At 39.8% G+C, this 14075-nt stretch overlaps 1 protein-coding gene across 7 annotated transcripts in view; it reads left to right on the top strand.

Moving 5' to 3' along the window:
* Window positions 1–14075, top strand: part of NSF (N-ethylmaleimide sensitive factor, vesicle fusing ATPase) — a 171584-nt gene that overhangs the window by 34726 nt on the left and 122783 nt on the right. For all 7 annotated transcript variants that reach the window (XM_017871607.1, XM_017871611.1, XM_017871606.1 and 4 more), the window contains 4 exons: window positions 3286–3325; window positions 10181–10347; window positions 13002–13109; window positions 13585–13660. In XM_017871607.1, the coding sequence (XP_017727096.1) occupies window positions 3286–3325; window positions 10181–10347; window positions 13002–13109; window positions 13585–13660 (391 nt within the window). The remainder of the gene's footprint in view (window positions 1–3285; window positions 3326–10180; window positions 10348–13001; window positions 13110–13584; window positions 13661–14075) is intronic.

Below are 14075 nucleotides of genomic sequence, written 5' to 3'. Positions count from 1 at the left end.
GTTACAACTGTTGGTGGATTCTCTGGAATCCAGAGAATTAGATTGCTTAGCGCTGTCCCAGGCACATCATACAGAATATAAAGCACCACAAATACTAGTCTATATCTTCTTCTCCCTTATCATTTTACTCAGGCTGCTGACTGACCCCAGTCCTAAGTAATGTAAATGCAATCCCTACCTCCTCCTAGTATGCTAATGAGCATTGGTAGACTTCCCTGAAGGTTTAGAGAAAGAGATCAAACACTCATTTAAGAACTATTAGGCTGGGTGCAATGACTCATGCTGGTAATCCTAGCACTTTGGGAGGCCAAAGCTGGTGGATCACTTGAGTCCAGCAGTTCAAGACCATGTGAGCAACATGGCGAAACCCTATCTCTACTAAAAGTACAAAAATTATCTGGGTGTGGTGGTGCCTGCCTGTAGTCCTAACTTCTTGTGGGACTGAGGCAGGAGGATCACTTGAGCCTGGGAAATCGAGGCTGCAGTGAGGTAAGATACTGCCACTGCACTGTAGCCTAGGTGACAAAGTGAGACCCTGTTTAAAAAAGAAAACAAACAAACAAGCAAACAAAAGAACTATTAGATGGACCAGGTGCCTCACGCTTATAATCCTAGTGCTTTGGGAGGCGGAGGAGGATTGCTTGAGACCAAGAATTCCAGACCAGTATAGCGAGACTTATCCCCTACACTGCCTCTACAAAAAAAAAATTTTAATTAGCTGGGCATGGTGTCACATGCCTGTAGTCCAGGCTACTTGGGAAGCTGAGGTTGGGAGGATCACTTGAGCCCAGGAAGCCAAGGCTGTAGTGAGCTATGATTGTGCCACCATGCCCCAGCCTGGGCTACAGAGTGAGATTCTGTCTCTTTAAAAAGAGGAAAAAAAGGAACTATTGAAGATCTCTTGAAGCCCTCAAAAATTACAGGAAATTTTCACTTACTATTCCACCTGTCTGTTTGATACCTCTTCATTATCCAGACCACTTTCACATTTATTTCTAGAGATTAAAAATTTGGGATATTCCAGGGTTCGTCAGCTTTTACAGAGTTCCATTTGGGATTCTGATTGTTAGAAATAGCTTGAGGTGTGACCATTTCTCCTTGTCTCTGTTTTATTTAAAAAAAAAAAAAATTCCCCCAACATTTACTATAGACCAGGCTCTATTCTCAGTACTTTGGCATGTGTTAGCTCTTTTAATTCTCCAAACAGCCTTGTTTTTTTTTTTTTTTTTTTTTTTTTTTTTTTTTTGAGACGGAATCTCGCTCTGTCGCCCAGGCTGGAGTGCAGTGGCCGGATCTCAGCTCACTGCAAGCTCCGCCTCCCAGGTTTACGCCATTCTCCTGCCTCAGCCTCCCAAGTAGCTGGGACTACAGGCGCCCGCCTCGTCGCCCGGCTAGTTTTTTGTATTTTAAGTAGAGACAGGGTTTCACCGTATTAGCCAGGATGGTCTCGATCTCCTGACCTCGTGATCCGCCCGTCTTGGCCTCCCAAAGTGCTGGGATTACAGGCTTGAGCCACCGCGCCCGGCTCCAAACAGCCTTGTACAATAGCTACTGTTGTTATCCCTAAGGACTGCTGTATCAGTCCATTTTCATACTGGTATGAAGAAATACCAGAGACTAGGTAATTTATAAAGAAAAACAAGATTTCATGGACTCACTGTTCCACATGGCTGCGGAGGCCTCACAATCATGGTGGAAGGCAAAGGAGGAGCAAAGTCATGTCTTACATGGTGGCAGACAAGAGAGCATGTGCAGGGGAACTGCCCTTTATAAAACCATCAGATCTCGTGAGAGTTATTCACTGTCATGCAAACAGCATGGGAAAACCCATACCCATGATTCAGTTACCTCCCACTGGGTCTCTCCCATGACACATGGGGATTATGGGAACTAAAGATGAAATTTGGGTGGGGACACAGCCAAACCATATCAGCTGTCTTTGGGATTGAAGTACAGAACCTAAGTGTGGCTTCCTTTTGACTTAAAGTCTAAGCTTAACGAGCATGGTGCTAAATTTCAGGTTGGCCGGAAGTGGGGTGGGGTTTTACAGAAGAGGTCTTCTGTGGGAGGTGAAGGGCAGAGAGGAGGGAAACAGGATGTGGTAAGAAAGCTGCAAGGGAGAGCACTTGTTGCACGTATTCACAGTGCAGCATCTTCTAAATTACCCACCACAGAGTCTGCAGTGTTTGGATGAGCAGGCGAACTGTTGATTTTCAACCAAAAATAGTTTTTCTCATTGTTCTTTGGAGTGTTATCAGTAATTACTAATTTTGAATCTATACCAAGCAAGCCCCAAATTCCTGCCTAAACGCAATCTGGCTTGCCTTCATACTTCTTGCCATTGTAAACAGTAGGGATTTGGGAAAGCCTAAAATCTAGCTGTAAATGTCTAAAAATCTTCTGGCTAGTATACAAAGAGTAGCTATGACTATCTAATGATTTTGGTCCCTGATTGGGTTTCAAAATATATTTTCTGACCAGTTTTAATTGAGTCTTCATGAATCAAATGTCTTCCTTTTTGAGATACTGTAACAAACAGTAAAACTAACTGCAGCAGTACATTTAGAACACTGAAGTGTGATCTGATACAGTGAAGACCTTCTGTAGCATCATGTTGTGCAAAGGAGCATCCTTCTCAGTGGTGCCAGCTTTGCTGCAAAAGGCAAGCTTTGCACTCTTTGGAACAGATGTTCAGATATAAACTATAGCACATGCATTACTTTCCTAGGGTAAGTAACAAAGAACCATTACTGGGTGGCTTAAAACAACAGAGATTTATTCTCTCACCATTCTGGAGGCTGGAAGTCTGAAATCAAGCTGTCAGTAGAGCTATTCCCTCTCTGAAGGCTCTAGGGAAGAATCTGTTCTGTGCTTAGCTTCTGGTGTTGCCGGCAATCCTTTGGTGTTCCTTGGCCTGTAGCTGCATCATTTCAATTTCTGCCTCTGCTGTCACATGATGGTGTTCTGTCTATGTGTCTATGTCTCTTTCTTCTTAGAAGGACACCGGTCATATTGGCTTAGGGTTCACCCTAATTCATTATGGCCTCATGTTAACTTGATTACATTTGCAGATATTGTATTTTTAAATAAAGTCACATCCACAGGTGTTGGGGGCTAAGACTTCAACATACTTTGGAGGGGAGAGCACAGTTCAATCATAATAGCATACCATGTTTTGATCTTTGAATGTGTTCCGAAAATTCATTAAAATTCCTCTTTTTTTCATGTCTAATTTTGATTGCTTTGGTTTTAAGTATCTTTTTTTTTTTCTCTTTTACTTTACAGAGAAAATGGGCTGGGCTTTCTATTGGGCAAGAAATAGAAGGTAGGTATATTTTTTAGCCACCTGATAAAGATTTTTTATGTGATTTTCTCACAGATATTGAGAGCTGTACAATTTTCTATTACTAGTGGTCAGACCTTAAGCATTCATTGTATCAGAATACTGGTTAGATCTGTGAGAATGGAAGTAAATAGTTATGGTACCTCTGTTCCTATATCTTTTATGAAGTGTGTGATAAGGTCATCATAGTTCAAGACAAGGAAAGCAATTTATGACTTCCAGTTTGAGGGGTGGCGGGGTGGAAAGATTAAGCTGCTAATAGATAATAAGCCAAAGAGCTAATAAGCAAAAACTGGCATTGTCTTTTAGGCAATGTGGCAAAGTTAAGAAATGGAGTATGAGTCGTCTTTAGTCAGATGATTTTATGTCAACTTCATGGATACAGTAGGGGAAGAAAAGAAAATGCAAGTGTAAATTAAACCAGCTTTTCTTCTGCTTGTCTTTAAAACTTAAAAAAAAAATTATAGAAAGGTTGCAAAAATAATACGAAGAATTTCTGTATACTACCTTTACCCAGCTTTACCAACTGTCATATTTTCTTTATCTTTCTGGCTCCCTGTCTTCCTCTCTGGGTCTCTGTCTCTCTCTGTACACACACACACACACACACACACACACACACACACACTTCTTTTATCTTACTTCTTATTTAGGAACCTGACAACTTATAATTTTTTCTAAGTTAGATAGAATTTAAACATTGGGGCTATTTTATTTTATTTTATATTTTATTTTATTTTTGAGATGGAGACTTGCTCTGTTACCAGGCTGGAGTGCAATGGCGCAATCTCAGTTCACTGCAACCTCCGCCTCCAGGGTTCCAGCAATTCTCCTGCCTCAGCCTTGCAAGTAGCTGGGACCACAGGCACGCGCCACCATACCCGGCTAATTTTTGTATTTTTAGTAGAGATGGGGTTTCACCATGTTGGCCAGGATGGTCTCAATCTCTTGATCTCGGGATCCGCCTGCCTCAGCCTCCCGGAGTGCTGGGAATACAGGCATGAGCCACTGCACCTGGCCAACATTAGAGTTATTTTTAGTTGGCTTTTTCTCTGTGGAAGTATGAACACTTGTTAAATTTAATGAGAAAATGGGGTAGTATGTAACTTAGGTTTCTAATTTTCATAAATTTTCTAAATATGAGGCTAAGAGTACTTAAAACTTTGAATCTAGATATTTCCTATTGTGACAAGATACAGAGATTCAAGGTTATAAATTTTGATGAGTTGAGAAATGTGTTTTGTGGTTTAAGTTGTAAAAGCATTCTTCTGCTAACAGAAATGCTGATCTTGATTGTAAAGTCAGATCTTTAAAGAAGTGGCTCAAACAGACTTAATAAGCAAAATTGTAAAACCCAGTGATCAGGTGGGAGTAAAGTGGAGTAAGCTTGAGGGAAGGTAGAGTTTTGGGGCCCAAGTGATGTAGATGATGTGGCCATAAAGGTAGAAAACTGGTTCGGTTTAAGTAGAGATGTAGACCAAGATGGGATAAGAGATGTGGTTTGAAGGAGGAGTGCTCAAGCATTCTGGAATGGGAGTTCCCTAAGGTGAAACATTTTGGTCAAGTCAGTGATTTTAATCTGAAGGAATCTTCTGGAGGAATCATTTAGTCTGTCTTCTTCCCATCTGGCAGTGCCATATTTTAAGTGTTACAGGCTAATGTTTTGACTACTATATATACACCTATCATTGTAAAGTCCAAGTTTATTCAAAGAATTGGATAAATTTATTTTTTCCTTATAAAATCTTTATTAGTCTTTTATATTAAATTATTGTTAGCCATAAAATAAGAAAACATTCTCAATGTTCTTTGATCCTGGATGAAATCTTCAGAACTCTTGTCCCTTTGGGACTGACCATGGTGCTGACTTGGCGCTGCCTGGGATACTGTCCATGGTGCTGCCCATAGCACTTGAAATTGTAACAGCTTGTTCTTTTCTATTTGGGAACATTGGCCTTAAACTAAAATGCATTTGAAAACTACAGTCAGCACATTACTACAGTCAGTAGTAATTATATATATATTTATTTATTTATTTATTTTTGAGATGGAATCTTGCTCTGTTGCTGAGGCTGGGGTGCAGTGGCATGATCTCAGTTCACTGCAACCTCCTCCCCAGTTCAAGCAGTTCTTCTGCCTCAGCCTCCCAAGTAGCTGGGATTAGAGGCATGTGCCACCACACCTGGCTAATTCTTGTATTTTTAGTGGAGAAGGGGTTTTGCCATGTTGGCCAGGCTGGTCTCAAACTCCTGACCTCAAATGATCCACCCACTGGATTATAGGTGTGAGCCACCGTGCCTGGCCGATATTTTAAATACACTTATTCAAATTTCTCAGTATGAAGATGACATGAATATATGTGTACACACACATATGTATGCATTATGACATGATACTGTTTTGGTGTCTTTAATGCACAAAATGGTATTATACTCTACAAATCTTTCTGCTGTAGACTTGTCACTCAATATTATGTTTCCAAGGGCCATCCATCTTTTTTTGAGACGGAGTTTTGCTCTTGTTGCCCAGGCTGAAGTGCAATGGTGTGATCTCGACTCACTACAGCCTCTCCTCCTAGGTTCAAGCGATTCTCCTGCCTCAGCCACCTGAGTAGCTGGGACTTACAGGCATGCACCACCACGCTGGTGAATACTTTCTATTTTTGGTAGAGATGGGGTTTCACCATGTTGACCAGGCTGGTCTTGAACTCCTGACTTCTGGTGATCCACTCGCCTCAGCCTCCCAAAGTGCTGGGATTACAGGTGTGAGCTACCACGCCTGGCCAGGCCATCCATCTTTATTAAGTATACATAAAGTTGGTTTTTGTTTTTTTTGTTTTTTTTGACAGGGTCTCACTTGACTGGAGTGCAGTGGTGCAATCATGACTCACTGCAGCCTCAGTACCTGGCTAAATTTTTTATTTTGTGTAGAGACAGGGTCTCACTGTGTTACCCAGTCTGGTCTCTAAATTCTGGACTTAAGTGATCCTCCCTCCATAGCCTCCCAAAGTTCTGGGATTACAGGTGTGAGCCACCGTGCCTGGCCAAGTTTTAATTTTAATAAAAATTGCTGTATAGTGTTTTATATTATGAATATACAAACATTTTTCAGTGTTTAAGTACTATAAATAATGCTGCGGTGAACCTCCCTGTAGATGTTTAGACAAATGTTCTAGCATCTTTCTGGGACAAACACCTAGAAATGGAATTGCTGAATCAATATATTCATTTTTACATTAAGATTTCAACCTACAGATATTTTCACTACATGAGGGAAATAACTAAGCTCTCTTGCCTATCAAAGTTACTCAGCATATAGCCTGTACTTTATAGGAAATGTTAAGAAGGAGCAAGCCATCCAGAATTGGAGATAGAAGAATGCTCTGAAACTTTTAGCCAAAATTTGAACTTATTATTTGATCTTCAGTGTGTTTTATGTTCCTTCCTCAGGCTTTGTTATTTTGCTTTTGAAGTAGTTAAAATATGTTTATGTCTCCCCTTTAAATACAGAAATCTGATTATACAAACAATTTCATTTAAATAGTTTACAGAAAATCGGCTGTTTGCGGTGACTCATGCCTGTAATCCCAGCACTTTGGGAGGCCAGGGCGGGAGGATCACGAGGTCAGGAGATCGAGACCATCCTGGCCAACATAGTGAAACCCTGTCTCTACTAAAAATACAAGAATTAGCTGGGCATGGTGGCATGCGCCTGTAATCCCAGCTACTTGGGAAGCTGAGGCACGAGAATCACTTGAACCCAGGAGGTGGAGGTTGCAGTGAGTTGAGATTGTGCCATTGCACTTCAGCCTGGGTGACAGAGCAAGACTCTGTTTCAAATATAAAATAAGAGTTTACAGAAAATCCTTGTACATAACTCAAGTGGCTAGAATATAAGAAATAAGTTTAGAACAGAATTTAGAGTATGAAATGACCATAAATACTTATCTAGTTCAGTCTTGATTTATAGATGCGACAAATCAAGGCACAGAGAACTTAAATTATTTACTTGGATTCTTCTGATTGCTAGCAGAATCTGTTGAAACATACATACTCAAAGTCCCTTTGAAGAGAACAGCTTTGTTTGTAATTCACTAGAATCTTTGAAACAGACATTTAATACTGCACAGGGACTTTTTTTGTTTACCTCTTGCTATTTGACCTCAGTAACTCACAAAAGTGCCATGCCTGTTGTTCAAAGCAAGTGTGAAAACAGTCTTTTTTATTGCCTGCTTTTGTGGTGAGAACTGCAGAAGCTCACTTAGCCCGTGTGACTTGGACTGGTAGTTAAGTGAAAAGTTGGTTAAAGGCCTTTTCTTGGAGGTTTGGTCCATGGATTGGAGTTCTGTATTATCTTTTGTGCATACACTTCACCCGTAATTTCCAGGTGGATTTCTTTGAAATGGCTGGAGAACTTAGACTTTGTAGAGCATCCGAGAGTGCCAAAACCTCTTGGATTTTTATAGAGTTCACTCCCAACCTTTTCTGATTTTAATGTTCATACCTAGTTAGCAGTATTTTTTTTCTAGAAGAAACTCTTCGTTTAAAAAAATTTCCCAAAGCTTTCAACTTAGATTTATAGTATCTATTCTAGAATGTCAGTCATTGTAATAACAGTTCAACAACCAGACCTTCAGAAGTTTTTATACTATTTAATTATATATCATAATTAACTGTAACAAGCGTAACTAGCACAGACAGATTCCAGAATGAACTTGGCTGACCCATGGTGTGTAGCAACTCCGTCTACAAGCTCTGAGCATTAGGCAAACCATAGGCTGATGGGTCTATGTTGGAGGGATAAAAGTTGGTCGGCTTTCTGATGAGTCAGCTCAGTGGAAGTTGCTTAAGAGAGCTGCTACTGTATCCTTAAGGGGCCATTGGCAAATTTTAGGACAATTATCTTCAGGGAACCTAAAGGGAAAATAAATTGTGTGTGTGTGTGTGTGTGTGTGTGTGTGTGTGTGTGTGTGTATCTGTCTGTCTGCCTGTCTGTCTCTGTGTGGATATGTGTGTCTGTTAAGCCTTATTGAAGAGTAGCGATAGACTCTTTCTTACAGCGCATAATCAATTTGCCCTATTTGGGGAAACTCAAATGCAAAAATCCTCTTGAACTTTTCTGGGTAGCTTACTCTACTCTTTCCTAATAGTACCACTACTGTATACAGCACTGTAATATTTTTTGCTTTAAAAGTTCGTTTATAAACTGGCATTTATAAGTATACTTTTGAGCTGATTTAAGAATCAAGTCTTTTTCCTAGGGAAAGGTTTCTTTGTAATTATCTGTCACTAGCAAAATTTGTTTTAACACATATTTTCTAAAATATGATAAGTAAACTCTGTTGTAGTTGTACAATTCAAGGTTTTTGGTTGAACAGTTATTACATGATATAAAATCATGTGTAACACTTTAATATTTAAATGTATTACACTGTAACCTAAAAGTCATTTTAGAACTTTTTATGTGGCTTGAACAGGAATTTTCTTACCCAAGGCTTTGTATGTATGGTTTATTGCCTCCTTCATTATTAGCATGGAGACCATGGGTTTTCTGTTATTGTTGTTTCATTTAAACAGTTCATGAATATATTAAGCACCTGAAATAAACTATGAGATGCTGTTAATATGAAGAGGAGTTAAAAACCTGGTCCTTGCCCTTATCTACATGCCGCGCATGTGGAACTTCTTATAGTTCCCGAGATGTAGCAGGTGCCCAGGAAACATTTTTGTAGTAGTGAAAAAGAAATAAAAAAGAAATGTCGAGATGGGCGGATCACGAGGTCAGGAGATCGAGACCATCCTGGCTAACACGGTGAAACCCCGTCTCTACTAAAAATACAAAAAACTAGCCGGGCGAGGTGGCGGGCGCCTGTAGTCCCAGCTACTCCGGAGGCTGAGGCAGGAGAATGGCGTAAACCCGGGAGGCGGAGCTTGCAGTGAGCTGAGATCCGGCCACTGCACTCTAGCCCGGGCGACAGAGCAAGACTCCGTCTCAAAAAAAAAACAAAAACAAAAACAAAAAAGAAATGTCAAAGTCTAACTTGCTTTGGAGCAAATTCCCCTAGTAAACATTGTTTTTCAAGCTTCTCTTTTGCCTTGCGTCCTACTTTCTTAGGCCAGAGGAATCCATCCACATCCCACCTTAGCTGTTTTTTTTGTGTCAAACAAAAATCTTATTTGGAAATAGCATGTTATGGCGCCTATGTTGGGGCATGCCATGCTGTACTGCATTGAATGAGGAGAAAGATGCAGAGGCCGTGTAGGGAGGATTGTGATCCTAACGAGAGTGGGATGAGGGATAACAACAGACTGCATTCAGTATTTCTTTTTGTTGTTGTTGTTGAGACGGAGTCTCACTCTGTCGCCCAGGCTGGAGTGCAGTGGCGCCATCTCGGCTCACTGCAAGCTCCGCCTCCTGGGTTCACACCATTCTCCTGCCTCAGCCTCCCGAGTAGCTGGGACTACAGGCGCCCGCCACCACGCCTGGCTAATTTTTTTGTGTTTTTAGTAGAGAGAAGGTTTCACCGTGTTAGCCAGGATGGCCTTGATCTCCTGATCTCATGATCTGCCTTCCCAAAGTGCTGGGATTACAGGCGTGAGCCACCGTGCCTGGCCTGCCATTCAATATTTCTAATTCATTCAGATGGGGAAGAAAATCTCTAGTGATTATTATTTTTTAAATCTGTACCTGTGTGTCCCTCCGGTGAAGGCCGTTTAAACCCCATTTTTGGTGAAGTAGTTTTATTATGATTCATTTATGTGAAACTTGTAGTTACTAGAAACACAACAATTTGGTACTCCTGTGATTTTTTAAAAAATGCTTCTTTTTTTCCCCTAGTCTCCGTATATACATTTGACAAAGCCAAACAGTGTATTGGCACAATGACCATCGAGATTGATTTCCTGCAGAAAAAAAGCATTGATTCCAACCCTTATGACACCGACAAGATGGCAGCAGAATTTATTCAGCAATTCAACAACCAGGCCTTCTCAGTGGGACAACAGGTAGTTTTAAATTTTCTTCCATTCCTTTAACTTTATAGGTATTCTAATTTCTGCAGTTGTCCAAAATTAATTCCACCTTTTAAAAAGTGAGAGGAGCTTTATGTATCAACTGGTATGTCCAATGTATTTACTGAACTTCAAGGAGTCTGTTCAGAAAAATTCTAAAGTAGCTTTTAGATTAAAATGTCACGTATAATTACAGCAGTTTTTCCCTCAGCAAATTTGGGAACCCTGCAGACATATATATCTGAAATTTCTTTTTATATCATGGGACATTTGTTTTGCCTCTGGAATGTCTGTCTCTTTCACTAATATAGTTCTGTAGAAAACGTAGCTCTTCGCCAGACATAGTGGCTCACGCCTGTAATCCCAACACTTTGGGAGACTGAGGTGGGAGGATCACTTGAGCCCAGGAGCTCAAGACCAGCTTGGGCAACATAGTGAGACCCTGTCTCTACAAAAATTTTTTAAAAAAATAGCTGGGTGTAGTGGTCTCAGCTACTCAAGAGGCTGAGGTGGGAGGATTGCTTGATCTGGGAGGTTGAGGCTGCAGTGAGCCATGATTATGCCATGGCACTCCAGCCTGGGTGACAGACTGAGACCTTGTCTCAAAAAAAAAAAAAAGTTCTTATTTTGGTTATGGGCTTATTTGAGAATCTTAAGAAAATTGAATTCCTGCTAGATAGGAAAAGGATATAGTGCATTATTTTAAAAAGAGTACTAGAATTGGAATGAACCTTGAGAGATTACCTTATCTAACTCCACATTTACAAATGAGGAATTTTATTTATTTTTTTAATTTTATTTATTTATTCATTTATTTTTTGAGATGGTGTGTTACCCTGTCACCCAGGCTGGAGTGCAGTGGCACCATCTCAGCTCACTGCAACCTCTGTTTCCTGGTTCAAGTGATTTTCCTGCCTCTGCCTCCTGAGTAGCTGGGATAACAGGTGTGCACCACCACGCCCAGCTAATATATATATTTTTTGAGACAGAGTTTTGCTCTTGTTGCCCAGGCTGGAGTGCAATGGCGCGATCTCGGCTCACTGCAACCTCTGCCACCTGGGTTTAAGTGATTCTCCTGTCTCAGCCTCCCGAGTAACTGGGATTACAGGCATGCACCACCACACCTGGCTAATTTTGTTCTTTTAGTAGTGATGGGGTTTCATCATGTTAGTCAGGCTGGTCTCAAACTCCTGACCTCAGGTGATCCACCCGCCTTGACCTCCCAAAGTGCTGGGATTATAGGCATAAGCCACCATGCCTGGCCATTTTTTTTTTTTTTTTTTTTTTTTTTTGTATTTTTGGTAGAGATGGAGTTTTGCCATGTTGGCCAGGCTGGTTTCAAACTCCTGACCTCAAGTGATCCTCCCACCTCGGCCTCCCAAAGTGCTGGGATTACAGGTGTGAGCCACCACACCTGGCCAAATGAGGAATTTAAGATCTAAAGAAGGTAAATGGTATGCCCATGGCTACACAGCTAAGGAACATAGTTGAGATAAGAATTAATAAACACATATTTGATAGTACCTAGTACCAGCCACTGTTTTAGACACTGCAGATCGGCAGTGAACAAAATAGATATAATCCCTACTGTCATAGAACTTACTTTCTAGTTGAGGAAAACAGAAAATAAGACAGGAATACCATGTACAGTTAAGTCTCTGATGATAGTAGACCAGGACACTTCACCAGAGAGCCATTGCAGTGCTGTTGTGTATTGGATGACTAAAATTGTGCTCAGATTGCCTAGCTAAACTTGATGGTTTTTACCTTTGCTTTTAGCTTTAGTATCCTAATAGAAAATGTTTAGGAGAATGTTTAATAGGAAATGCTTTGGTATTTATAATAATTTAAAACTCAGTAGCATGTAGAAGTCAGTAAATCCGTGAATGAGAATCTTTCATGATTCAGAGAAGAAGTAAATATCTTACTCCAGATCACTGTCCTTACTGTTTCTTCTCATTTGTGGTATCTGGTAGTGTAGCAGGATTGACGGACAGCCCAACCTGTAATATTTACCGTTCTACCCCAGCACATAGAAGAAGACCAGACTTTTAGAAGGGACTCAGCAAATATTTGGTGAATGAATAATTGAGCAGAAGCTGTCTCTGCACTTGTAGGGCAAGCATTTTGTACTGGTGATAGGAAAGCATGAATTGTAGAGTCACAGACCCAGGTTTGACTCCTGGTGTTCTCATTTACTGTGACTCTGAGCCTTGTTGCGTAGCCTCTTTCTGTATCTCAGCTTCCTCACTAGTAAAACGGAGTCATAGTTTCTGCTTCCAAGAGTGTTTGTGAATATTATATAACTACCTGTAGCGTTTGAATTAAATACTAAGATACTTTACTCTTTGTTAGAAATAGTAAATGTGGTACTCTTGAATTACTTTAGGTGGCACTCTGACATTTAAATTAGATATTTTTTATCCACATGAAATAAATTTTAAACTTGAGTTTTGTAGTCATTTTGTAAACACTGATCATAAGTGCTAATTCCCTTTTCTTCATTGGCTATGAGTGTGCTTGAGGAGCAGATTGGAGAGGCGTATATAAGAGAAAACTGGTTTTCTGCATTTGAAAAACATTGGTGATGATCTAAGAAACCATTATATTATGAAGTGATTTTTCTCCTTTAACTCTTTTCTACATAGCTTGTCTTTAGCTTCAATGAAAAGCTTTTTGGCTTACTGGTGAAGGATATTGAAGCCATGGATCCTAGCATCCTGAAGGGAGAGCCTGCAACAGGGAAAAGGCAGAAGGTAGGTTTTATTTCTGATCATCTTTACTAGATCATCCTACAATGTAATTTGTGCAGATTGATTATAATTTTCCTGTCTGTTGCTTAGTGATTTTTTTCATATTGTGTACCCTTTTAAGATAGTAGGGGGAAAAATTGCTTTCATAGCCAGCATTGTTATTAAAATATAACTTAAAATGTACTTATTTGCAGACCTAATAGTAATGTAAAATGTAGACATATATGTACATATAATTTGCTTGAATGCAGATATTTATTGTAAATAGTAAGAAACGCATTATTGGAAAGATATAGGCATGGAAATGAGGCATATAAGAATTGTAGAAGAAAGTTATGAGTAAAGTAAAAGTAGCTCAGATGATAGTCTAGAAGGTTTGCTTTGCCTGGAGAGATCTCATTTCCCCCTCACTTTTGGCCTTGCTTTGAGAAGTTCGGAAGTTTGCTATTAGACTCCTAATTATCGTCTTTCTATACAGATTGAAGTAGGATTGGTTGTTGGAAACAGTCAAGTTGCATTTGAAAAAGCAGAAAATTCATCACTTAATCTTATTGGTAAGATTTACAGTTTTTAGAAGATTTGAAATGAAGTGGGCCTGTTTCTATATGTAACTCAACTACAGTGATTTCCAAAAGGGGTAAAGGAAGGAGGAGCATCTGTCTTGAGAGAGTTTATCACAGAAGCATAGGATATTTCCTGTAGGTCAGGTTTGCTGATGAAAAAGTTTGAAACATTCATCTGGATCAGCTTTGTCCAATAGAAACAGAATGCGAGCCACATGGGTAATTTTTAATTTCCTAGAAATAGCACTAAAATAAGAAACAAATTAATTTTTTAACTTTTAATTTTGAGATAATTTTAGGCTTACAGAAAATTTGCAGTAATAGCTCAGAGAATTTCTGTATGCCCTTTACCAGCTTATACCCTGATGTTAATGTCTTACTTGACATTGTCAAAAATACAATGGTA

Source organism: Rhinopithecus bieti, unplaced genomic scaffold (genome assembly GCF_001698545.2).
Source record: "Rhinopithecus bieti isolate Rb0 unplaced genomic scaffold, ASM169854v2 scaffold_6904, whole genome shotgun sequence".
Lineage (NCBI taxonomy): Eukaryota > Metazoa > Chordata > Mammalia > Primates > Cercopithecidae > Rhinopithecus > Rhinopithecus bieti.
The sequence above is the reverse complement of the archived record's forward strand: the minus strand, read 5'-3'. Positions and strand labels throughout refer to the sequence as shown.